Source organism: Micromys minutus, assembly GCF_963924665.1.
Source record: "Micromys minutus genome assembly, chromosome: X".
NCBI lineage: Eukaryota > Metazoa > Chordata > Mammalia > Rodentia > Muridae > Micromys > Micromys minutus.
Window position 1 is genome coordinate 29,513,438 of NC_137970.1, and position 12,425 is coordinate 29,525,862.

The window sequence follows — 12,425 nt, forward strand, 5'->3', positions numbered from 1 at the left end:
TGAGCCATCACTCTAGCTCCCTCACTAATTCATATTTAAATGGGATATATAAAGCAAGCTCAAGTGGTTCACATATGTAATCCCAGCACCCCACAGGACAATTACAAGTTTAAAGTCAGCTTGGACTATGTCACTGAATTCCTGGACAATCTGGACCACATAACAAGATATTGCCATCAAAACCAAACAACACAAGCACCTTGCTAAACCAAACAAAAAAGAGAAATCCTCAAGAACAGGTAAACACAGCAAAGGAAATAATAGCAACACTTTCAAGAGTAGGAAAGACAAAGGTTGAAGGAGGAGCAATGGAGAAGACACAGGGCAAGCAAACTCCAAGAATACAATGCAGAATTCAAGGAACCAGTCAGGTTTGGTCTAAGAGAATCTTCAGAAGTCTCAGGAATTTGTTGTGCTGGGTACTTTTGAAACTGGTGAGGGATTCAAGGGGACAGAAATAAAGAAGACTGAAGGGACAGTATGTAAGGTGCAGTGAGCTCCCTAGATGTTCTATTCTTGCACACAGCATGGGCCTGTGTCTTTCAGGAGCAGAAGACTAGAAGACATTCTGAGGAGAGGGAAAGAGAGAGAGGTTGTCTAGGCACAGACTGGTTACACATCTGAAGGCCTGAGTATATTCCTGAGAGAGAGAGAGAGAGAAGAGAAGAGAAGAGAAGAGAAGAGAAGAGAAGAGAAGAGAAGAGAAGAGAAGAGGAGAGAGAGAGAGAGAGAGAGAGAGAGAGAGAGACTACTTCATGGCCCCAGGGCCACAAGCTTTTCTCTAGGCTTGGAGGTTCTTTTTCAGTAGCAGGTGAACAGACCTGCACTGAAGGAAATATTCCAAAGTAATAAAAGGGAAGGGTGATTTGGAAATGGAAACTATTCAGGGAAAAGAAAGTATAAACACAAAGATAAAAAGGCCTGTCTCGACTGTTTTTAGTATAATAAATCCTATTACACGTGTAAGGCAAGAACAGATGGAATTTGGGAAATGAAGATTAAAACATAATAGCAAAAATGAACAAAATAACAATTGAAGGGGTTACAAAAAGTTGAGCAACTGCATTCATAACAGATTAGAAATACGGAAAACAGAAGCAATAAAAATTTCTCCAAGAACTTAATAAAAATATATGAAAAGAAAGTACAGGGATATTTTGAAGAAGAAAATGAACCAATATTTTTAGAAAACCTTTACAGGATTGAGTATACAACACAATGGATGAAAAAATTCCATCCATTGTATACATCACTGAAATTTTAGAACCTATGAACATATCTTACAACTTTCCAAACCCAGAAAATATTTGAATGATCAAAAAATCAATATAGGAACCTCTACACCCAGCCAGATCTCTCACATCCTTTTTTCAGGGTCTAGCCCAGTGAGTCCCTTTGACCATCCTCGAACTATTCCATTCCCCCAGACCTAGATCAGAATCCATATCTGGTGTTCCAGCCTAGCCTGGCCACCCCTGCCTATACCACATGCAGTTTCTAGGTTCCCTCCAGGATGGTCCCTGTACACACCAAATCCAATCTTTCCATGCAGCTTGATCTACAACCACACTCCAGGCTTGGACCAAGAGGTACACATCCTGTATGCCAGCCCAATATATCCTGTTACATCTGACTTCATTCCACCCAATCCATTTCCAACCTCCAGAACTTGCCCAAAATATTTTTCCCCGTCCCAAGCGGGTCTATCCATATCAGACTAACATAAGAACTATCAACAAAAACTCTATATGCCCAGATCTTATCTCTCTCTCTCTCTCTCTCTCTCTCTCTCTCTCTCTCTCTCTCTCTCTCTCTCTCTCTCTCTCTCTCTCTCACACACACACACCACACACACACACACGGAAAAATACAAAAAAAAAAAAATGTAGAATACCATGAAAGGACCAATCTTTGAATTATAGGCATAGATGAGGGAGAAGAATCCAAAGTCAATGGCATAGACCAGATTTTGAACAAGATCATATTATAAAGTTCCCCAGTTTAAGAAGACACACCATATAAGAACAAAAATCATACAGAATACCAAATAGAAAACAAAATCACCGTGGTATATCATAGAAATAAACACAAGTTACATATAAAGGAAAACCTATTAGAAACTTTAAAAACCAGAAGAGTCTGGATCAATGCATTTATGAATTCCAAAAGACCTTGATGGTCAGCCTAGACTAATATACCCAGCAACAGTCTCCACTATAATTGAAAGCAAAAGAAAAACTTTCCATAGTATGAACACTGTAAGCTAGAATTAACCTGAATGCCTCCTTCCTGAGGAATATCTGTCATGGTACCAGAAGGCACTATGCAAACTTCTAAAGGAGAAAGCAACCAATAGTCCTATCCAGCTATGATGCCTATGAACCACATCAAAACTGAGCATGGCATGATAACTGTAAGGGTAGATACTCTGGTAGCGTGCTTCCTGTGGTAGAAACAAACAGCTTTCTAATTGGACTTAAGACACATTCAACAAGAAGGAAACCATGCTTGGTACTGGAAAACTAGAAAACGCCTTGGTGTTAGTGAAAGCATGGATCTTGGAGGAGAACCTACAAACACTTCTTTAGTAAACCAGCATAATCTCTAACAGCAATCTAAACATTTGTCCTTATATCCACAGATAAATATAGTCCTCACCCCTTTTCAAGGAAACTTCTATTTGCAACAGAGACTACTGTAGAGAATCAGTACTAATCAAAATGCAGAATTGCGGAGCTCAGTCTCAATGGATATATATACAGAACACTCCTACACAGAATGCTCAGAGACCATTGTGGAAGAGGGTGCAGAAAGAGTCTATTAGCTAGAGAATCCGGGAGTTTGCTGCTAGACTGTTTCTTAGTATACTCATAAAGTCTCACTAACATGACAACATAAACAAGGACAACAATAACAGATATGCCAAGGTAGACAGAAGACCGAGGTCTCAATCACACACACACACACACACACACACACACACACACACACACACACACACACACACCCCAAAAGCAAACCAAACCAAAAAACATTAAAGAACCCCAAGAACTATAGAAATAGCTTTTCCAAGGAAGAGTATAACAACTAGTTGTCTAATACCAAACGGTTAGCCTTAAAACATATATGTAAGTAACATATACAGACTGAGCAGGTTCCAATCATGAAAGACCACATATAGTATGAGTCAGTTTACTATATGTATCCAAAATAAACAAAGACCAAAAGGGGACAAAGAATTAATGGCTGCCTGGGAGTAGAGAAGGTACTAATTATAAACATTAATGGAACTGAGGGTATTCTTGAGGACATAAATATACATGCATATAGGAACAATTAATGAGAAAAAGAAGCCATTACTTCAAAGAGAGCAAAGAGGGGTATATAGGAGAGTTTGTGCATAGTAATGGGAAATGATGTAATGTAACCTACCCTCATAAAAAATACTTTGACCAAAAGATATGTAGGTCAGAGAGATGACTGGTGTGAGGCGGAATCTCAGGGTTGTTTTGATTTGCATTTCTCTGATGACTAGGGATGCTGAACATTTCTTTAGGTGCTTCTCAGACATTTCATATTCTTTAGTTGAGAATTCTTTGTTTAGCTCTGTCCCCCATTTTTAATAGGGTTATTTGATTTTCTGGGTTCTAACTTCTTGAGTTCTTTGTATATATCGGATGTTCATAGCAGCTTTATTTATAATAACTAGAAGCTGGAAAGAACCCAGATGTCCTTCAACAGAGGGATAGATACAGAAATTGTGATACATTTACACAATGGAATACTATTCAGCCATTAGAAACAATGACTTCATGAAATTCCTAGGCAAATGGATGAACTAGAAACTACAATCCTGAGCGAGGTAACACAGTCAGAAAAGAACACACATGGTATGCACTCACTGATAAGTGGATACTAGCCCAAAAGCTTGGATTACCCAAGATACAATTTCCGGACCATATGAAGCTCAAGAAGTTGGAAGACCAAAGAGGGGATGCTTCAGTCCTTCTTAAAGAGGGGAACAAAATATTCACAGGAGGAAATACAGAGACAAAGTGTGGAGTAGAGACTGAAGAAAAGGCCATCTAGAGACTGCCTCACCTGGGGATCCATCTTATATACAGTCACCAAACCCAGACAATATTGTGGACATCAAGAAGTACATTCTTACAGGTGCCTGATATATCTGTCACCTGAGAGCCCCTGTCAGAGACTGAGAAATACAGAGTCAGATGCTCTCAGCCAACCATTGGACTGAGACTAGAGTCCCCAATGATGGAGTTAGTAAAAGGACTGAAGGAGTTGATGAGGTTTGCAACCCCACAGGAAGAACAACAATATCAACCAACCAGAACCCCTAGAGCTACCATGGACTAAACCACCCAACCAAAGAGTACACATAGAAGGACCCATGGCTCCAGCTGCATATGTAGCAGAGGATGGCCTTATGAGGCATCAACAAGAGGAGAGGCCCTTGGCCCTGTGAAGTCTCAATGTCCCAGTTTAGGGGAATGCCAGGGCGGGGAGATGGGAGGGAGTGGGTGGGTTTGGAATACTCTCATAGAGGCAGAGGGAGGGGAGATGGGATAGGAGGATTCCAAAGGGGAAACAGGAAAGGGGATAACATTTGAAATGTAAGTAAAGAAAATATCCAATAAAAATGCTATCTATCTATCTATCTATCTATCTATCTATCTATCTATCTATCTACTGTAAATGTGAACAGTGATTTATCTCAATTTTTAGGCAATTCCTTAGTAGATTAGGGAACGAAATAGAAGAGTGGAAAGTTAAGATAGCCAAACCCTTCTCCACATACACTGATCAAACTGATGCCTCAAAGACAGAAGTAAACACATACTATTTTAGCAATATGGAGATATGCAAAAGCCAGTAGAAACATCTAGAAGATTTGAACGTGGTCGGTCATATTTAAGTAGACTTTTGGAGGAGAGGGCACATCTTGTCTTTTGGGATTGACTTAAATTATGTTCACACGTTACTGTGATAAACTTAATGGACAGAGGAGTTTGATAACATACATGGAGTTTCCAAACCCTTTGCTTTAGCCATCACAGAAAGTATGTCCCGAGTAGAGTGGACAGCACTGAAAACATGGCTGTCTTCTGACTTCTTACAAAGAGGGGGCAGGTAGCACTTCAAGGATGTGCTCTGAAGAAGATGGCTGATATACAGGTCAAGCTCATCTTGGCTTTCTGAAATTGGACAATCAACGAAAACAATCAATGAAAACAAGCTGTTGAGTAAACAATGTTTAGCAACATATATTTGCACCTCCACTCACAATAATAAAGTTAGTGACAGGTAAGCTATATGAGTGCACAAATTTATTGCTTGAAAAGTATCTTCATTCTATGCCAAAGAAATCCAGAATTAGAGTTTAAGTGATATCATCCCAAAGTGAGCTGTAGAATATGCAAACAACCCGAAGAATACTAGCTGACATTCTTGTCTTTAATTTAAGAGTGAGCTAAGCCTTATGGAGCTTTCTGTATCATTTACAAATGTTATCACACTGACCCAAAACCTTGTTCATATTGAGACATGTTTTATACATGTGGGGTTTCACCACTCACATCTAATCAAAACTAGGTCATTTTACCATCCCTTTCAATGGTCAGGCAATGTATTTCTCCTTTAAGAATGTAATTTGTAAGGGCTTAAGGGTGTAGCTCAGCAGTATAAGCATGCATGAAGCTTTGGGTTCACACTCAGGTCAGAATTTAAGTAGCTGCGAAAACCCCTGGGAGGAGCACCAGAAGCAGCTGGTGCAAATGAACTCAGAGGTCTGAGAGGCAAGTAGACTATCTTAAAAAAAAAAAAAAAAAAAACTAAAAAGAAGACTGGTGGGATGGTTCAGCAGGCAATGGGACTACTGCCAAGTTTAAAAGCCACAGTTCAGTCTTCAGAATCCACATGGTGGAGGGAGAATCAACTCCCAAATGTTGTCCTCTGACCTCGCTATATATGTTATATATGTTATGGTATATTACATGCATGCAGGGATGCATGCATCCATGCAACTGTGTATGCATGCAGACACACACAGTAAATACCTTAATGGGAAACATTTTTTAAAAATCAATTTATGAACAGTCTGTACCTGAGACTTTCCTACTAGGGTTATAAAGGCTATACTTTCAAGGGCACCAATGTAACAAATTATTTTTAAAAGAAGAGATTTATTTATTTATTTATTTACATAAGAGAAGAGATTTATTTATTTATTTACATAATGTATATAAGTACACTGTAGCTGTCTTCAGACACACCAGAAGAGGGCATCAGATCCCATTACAGATGGTTGTGAGCCACCATGTGGTTGCTGGGAATTGAACTCAGCACCTCTGGAAGAGCAGCCAGTGCTCTTAACCACTGAGCCATCTCTCCAGTCCCAGTAAATTAGGTTCTTAAATTAGCACTTTATTCATTTTAGTGAACAGAATCTTCAGAAGTTTGTTTATTTGCTTTTAGTTTACTTGTCAATCATTTCCTGTATTTGGGTCTTATGCAATTTTATCATAGTGCTAAGGTTTGAACAAATGCAATCAATAATTCCAGATGCTTGCCACAGATACCTTGATGATTGCTGTCTTCCAGGTATCCTCCCAGGTCTGACTCACTGTCAGGACTAAAGCTCCTATCACTGATGTCGCCAAATAACTTCTCATCACAGTCTGGATCCAGGAAGGTCAGGTATGTGTAGAATGAGGTAGTAAGGAACTCTGCCAGGTTTCCTAGTTTTACTCTGTCAAGAAGGTACTATGTTAGGGACACAGGTGCAAATGGACTTTCACTATGAATCAGTGTGAAACTCTTCAATCGCTAGCTAGACTTCTGCAGGAGTCAATACATATATTGACCTTATATCAGCCAAGAAACAAACCCAAAAATTTAATAGCAAAGTCAGGCATCCTAGGAATGCCTGTAATCTGAGTACTTGGGAAATAGGAGCCTATCAGAAGGTTGGGGCCATCTTCAGCTTCATAGAAAGTTTGAAGCCAGCCTGGGCAACACAAGACCATGGCTCAAAAGTTTTATTCACAAGAATGAAGTGAAAATATGTAACATTTAAAAGTCAATAGATATGATGGTTTGTATATGCTTGGCTCAGGGAGTGGCACTATTAGGTGTGGCCCTGTTGGAGTAGGTGTGTCACTGTGGGTATGGGCTAGAAGACCCTCACCCTAGCTGCCTGGGAGTGAATCTTCCACTAGCAGCCTTCAGATGAAGAGGTGGAACTCTCAGCTCCTCCTGCACCATGTCTGCCTGCACGCTGCATGTTCCCACCTTGATAATAACGGACTGAACCTCTGAACCCGTAAGCCTGCTCCAGTTAAATGTTGTCCTTAAAAGACTTGCCTTTGTCATGGTGTCTATTCACAGCAGTAAAACTCTAACTAAGACAATAGATGTCATGCCCAATTTTTGTCCCCAAACCTAACAAATATAAACTTATTTTCCTGATTAGCTAACAATTTTACAAAATAAACTAAGTAAACTATTTTTAGGTTAAGTCAACCTTTGAGATTTCTCTTCCTTAACAATTGGATCAGAAGCGATAATTTTTCTGGTATGCTTGTCCCTGCTGTGAAACATGGTACAGGGGACTTGCAATGGAAGACATGTGTCTCAGAGTTAAGTTTCTCTCTAAATGGAAGTCATTGGATTGACCTACTATCCTCAGATTGATACCAGTTCACCCTGCATAGGTCCTACTGCACTGGGCTGAGAAACATTCTACTGAAAACTGGCAGCTTGGGGTCTTGCTAAGGAGTGATCAGCATATAGTTTCTGCCCTACAAAAATTCAGATACTGAAGTGGAAGACAACAGGATCTCCCTCTGAGTTAGCAGCATGAGATCAGAATGTAGCTAATATGTGTGAGAACCTAAGAATCCAGAACAGAATTGTTTACTGAGTAAATCAGAGTATGCAATGCAACCACCTTTGCAGGTGGCTGAGTTTCAACTGGAAAGAGCTATGACAAAAAGAAAAAAAAAAAAAGTTGGAGAAGAAAAGCCTGTCCCTCACTGAACAAAAGCCTTCTCCTGGAGAGCCAAGGGACAATTCTAAGGCTCCTTTTGTTTTGCCCTAGAGTTAGGACGTGGACTAGAAAACCAAAATCCAATGGGTACTTTTTCTCTGATGAAGGTGAAAGAGTGGGGTTTATGAAGCTAAAGAGAATGCAAGGGAAGGCAGTTAGTTCAAAAGCTTTTGGTAGCATGAGACTCCATCATAGGCCTATGATATTTTCTTTTGGTCATGATGCTGTATACCAGGTGGCAACTTATCCAAGCTGGAGTCAAACTGCTCAGAAGTAGATATCGAATGGAGTTGTAATACTAGCCCTGAATATGTAGACAGTATCACACTAGAGACTGTCTGACTGATATTTCCAAGAGACCAATGGCAACCTGTATGAGAAGCCATAGGCACAGGTGTCAGCCTTAGAAGCTGGAAAATAATCACTTAATACCAAAGCTAGAAAAACAGTTAAGTGTACCTTAAAGACAACAGTGAGCTAGTGAGTTGAGCCAATGACCAAAAGACCTTACGTTGCACAAGTTGTCTGGCCTAAAACCATGGGAACACAAACCATGGGAACACAAAGCTGGGGATAGGCAGGTCAGCAGAGAGATGTTTCTTGCATACAGTATTTGAATTCTGAAAGATGAAAAATGTTCTAAAGATCTATCTGCCTTACACGATGGAAATGTTCTTGATTCACTGAGCTGCATACAAAAGTACAGTGTAAATAGTAAGGCGAGAGGTATTTTACCAGAAATTTTTAAAATATGCTTTTCTTATGGCAATACATAGGAGGCTGCGAGAGGGGGTCTCTTAACTTCTGACCACTCTCAGCACCTGGGAAGGCCCAAAGGAATCCTTTCTCTGCCTGGAAGGTCCCATGGTCTGGCTGCATAGCAAGACTCTATTGGAGTGGGTGGGAGGGCATATTATCTGACATACTCCAAGACATTCATGGAGATGAAGATATATAGACTATTGGCTGTGCAGAGGTACAAAATAAAAAAAGGGGATTCCTGTGGAGCCAGAAACCCTATTCTACTAAGGTTTAAGAATATGCACAACAGACCCAAAGAGATTTCATCCCACTGAAGCTGGCAGGCAGTGACTTATGTATGACTAATCAGATGCTTTGTTTCTGAGGGCAACTGAGAAATCTGTCAAGTTGCGTGAATTGTTATTCTCAGGGTGATAGTGTACTCAAGTTGGTTTTTATTGAACACTTGTTGGCCCCTCCTTGGGTGCTTGATGTTTTCTTCCATGTCTCTTTGGAAAGACCGCACCTTTGAGACTGCTATGCTCACTTCTCTATGCAGGGGGTCTTTTGGTAAGTTCAACAAGCAACAACCAAATATTGCTTTAGAAAGGAATCAAGCTTTCCCTGGAAGATGAAATTAGATTGGTTTTGATTTCCTTTTTACTCGAAAATTCTGTGTGTTTAGGTTTAGAAATCTGATGTGAAAGGCAGGGAGAGAACAGCAGAAGACTTTTGGAAAGGTCAATGTTATCCTTATTTAATAAAAAGAAATCCCAGCTTACCTAGCACCTCCAAAATAGCCATCTTCTAGTTTTCTAATTGTAGAAAGAACTGCAGGATGAATGTCTGAGCCATCATTTGCTAAGAAAAAAGAAAGATGAATGAATTTCTTTATCTGGAAGCACAATGCACTTAAATGTTTTCACCAGTACCAACCCATTCAAAACCTTTATGGCACAAAAGGTTCCTTAGACAAAAGAGTCAAACTGCTAGGGGTCTCCTTCAGTACTTGGCACCATCAACAGGAATTGTCCCAAACATTAGGTAAGAGCCCATGACCCAACAGATGGAGATCATGGAATTACTGAGCATGGTGTGCGTGACTGGAAAGGTGAGAGTGGGGCGGCCGGTCATCCGCCAGCAGGTGCACAGATAGGCCAGTTCGATCCTCAGCATCTCCACAATCATCTCGTTGTCCAGCGCCAGGTAGAAGTGATGCTGGTCAGTGAACTGAAAGTCAGAATAGGCCAAGTCAAGGGCCACCCTTCTGAGCAGGGGACCACCTTTAGTGAGATGAGACATAACAATGAGTCACCTGCCCACAAGATGAAGTTACACTGGTGTGAAAAGAAAGGTATGTTGCTAGACCTGCCTTTTACTCCTCCCACAGGGAACGTAAGTGCCTTGTACATCATTAAGGGCAAATCAAGAGCCTTGTAATTGCTACACCTGGCGATCCTCAGTTCATACTTTCAAGGTGGGGAAGAGCTGGGAACTGTCCATCTGACTGACGCCTGCTTGATGAGAATCAGAGGCCTGCCACATAATGATGAAAATCCAATTGGTCTCCTGACCTCTGTGCTAACACACACTCAGATCTGCATTTGAAATTTGGTACCAAGATTTGCAGTGTTCAAAGTGGCAGCTTCTGAGGCAGGTAGATAGGAGTCCATGCTATGTCACACACTGGTAAAGTTACCACACTGTTCATTTTTCTAGCTGCTCAAATGGGTAGCAAGACATCAGTACGTGCTTCTGTTAGGTTCATTTTCTTTAAGAACAAGAATTCTGAAGATAAGTTCCAATGTATTCTGAATCTCAATGGGGGCTGAACCTGAAAAGCAGTCCAGTTTTTTGTTATACTGAGGATCCTATGACAACTTTCACAAGGGTTAGAGACTATTAAGTTTAGGCACTATGAGCCAAGTGACATATCATATTGTAAAGTAATGTGAGTTTTGTTAATATTCATGTCTGGAAGTGATGACATACACAATTTGATTCAAGTAACATTAACTGAATACCTATTGTAAACATTTTCTATACCTCCATCTGATCTTATGCATATAGAATTCTGCCATGTTTTGACATAGAAAGGCTTGCCAGATAGAAAAGAGAACCTAATAAGAGGATGACAGCTGGTTTTTTACTTGCCTGAACTTTTTTTCATAAGTCAGTTTTTTGAGGTAGGGTCTCCCTGAATAGCTCCAGCTGAAACTCATATAGACCAGACTTGCTTTGAACTCATTGAGTTCTACCTGTCTTTGCCTCTACAGTGCTAAAATTAAAAGCACACTACCATGGACCACCATGCCTGCCCTTTTTACCTGGGGTGTAAAAGTGAAGATGTGATTCCTAATCACATAGAGTTTAGAGGTGCCAAGGACACCAATGTGCCGATATGGTCGACCACTCAATTTCATATTCTTATTTCGTCCTAATTGAAATATAAAGGAAACTGGAGTTAGAGAAAATAAAGCAGCAGCTATTCCCAGTGGCCTAAGCTAAGACTGGGGATTATTTTTATATCAGACAATACACTCTGGAGTTTGTTTTCCTAATACCCTGTAAAAAGTGGAACAAAGCTGAACAGAGAAACAAAGCCTACCACTCTCTTCATGCATGGACATGAGTAATGCCAGTTTGAGCTATATGGAGTAGGTCTAATAAAAGGACTTTAATAATACAGACTTTGAATTTATTGAGTAGTCACTCATAAACTAAATGAATTCAGATTTTCAAAAAAAGAGAACTGCTACCCACTTTAATGGGTAAAATGAGCATTTTGAGACACCACAGGTAACAATTAGAAGCCATACCAAGGTACCAGTAACTCTTTCAACTGTGACATTTCAAAGGGGCTTGTTTATTCTCCAGTATGTCTGCCAAACCGACCCAGCTGAGGGAAATATACTTGCCTGCCGGTTCTTCTTAACAATGAACTGGAACTACTGGTTGACCTGATTAGTGCTCTGCCCAGGTTTTCTTCAGAACTTATAATCAAGTTTCCCTCACACCCAAACCTAGAACCTGCAAAGCCCCTCTGTGCCAAATATACCCAATATTCCCCTAACCTACCAAGTTTGGCATATATGTGACTGAGAATCCGGCCTGGCTGGACTCTAATTGGATGGACATCAGCAATGCTCTGGACATTTACTCCATGTTCCTTCAACAGCCCCTTAATGTGACTGTTTTCTGCTAAAACAGCAACTGCAAACAAGAACAAAGACTTAGCTTCGGGTCTGTGTCTGGTGTCTCAGCATGTTAGCCCATTCATTCTCCATGGATGGCTTTGGAAATGATGGCGATTGCTTTACTGCACTTCCAGCCTTTCTCTCTCCTCACTGTACCTCGGCACACACAATGCAAATCTGTCAAGTGCCCTCACTGTGTAGGATGATCTGAGAACTTATAGAAATGGTGTTTAATAAGCTACAGTCCTGGCTCGGCTACTGTAGGCTAATTAGGTGTTCTTGTGGCTTCTTTTAAGGATTCACCGTGAATGTGACATCATCGGTATTAAAATGCTTTAAAAAGCATCAGGTGCTATGTAAGTGTTAACCTACCCTATCAGAACTAATGCCTTACTTCCTTCTGGGTCTGCATTAATCCA

General features: G+C 40.4%; 1 protein-coding gene across 1 annotated transcript in view; it reads right to left on the reverse strand.

The window, feature by feature from the left end:
- The window catches only part of PHKA2 (phosphorylase kinase regulatory subunit alpha 2), a gene marked incomplete at its 3' end in the record, with an annotated part of 76,003 nt that overhangs the window by 15,843 nt on the left and 47,735 nt on the right, over positions 1-12,425 (reverse strand). Inside the window, exons 14-19 of the mRNA XM_080909601.1 lie at positions 11,888-12,022; positions 11,137-11,246; positions 9,895-10,039; positions 9,592-9,670; positions 6,600-6,769; positions 5,043-5,216 (exon numbers count right to left, since the gene is read on the reverse strand). Coding sequence (XP_080765727.1) covers positions 5,043-5,216; positions 6,600-6,769; positions 9,592-9,670; positions 9,895-10,039; positions 11,137-11,246; positions 11,888-12,022 — 813 coding nt within the window. The remainder of the gene's footprint in view (positions 1-5,042; positions 5,217-6,599; positions 6,770-9,591; positions 9,671-9,894; positions 10,040-11,136; positions 11,247-11,887; positions 12,023-12,425) is intronic.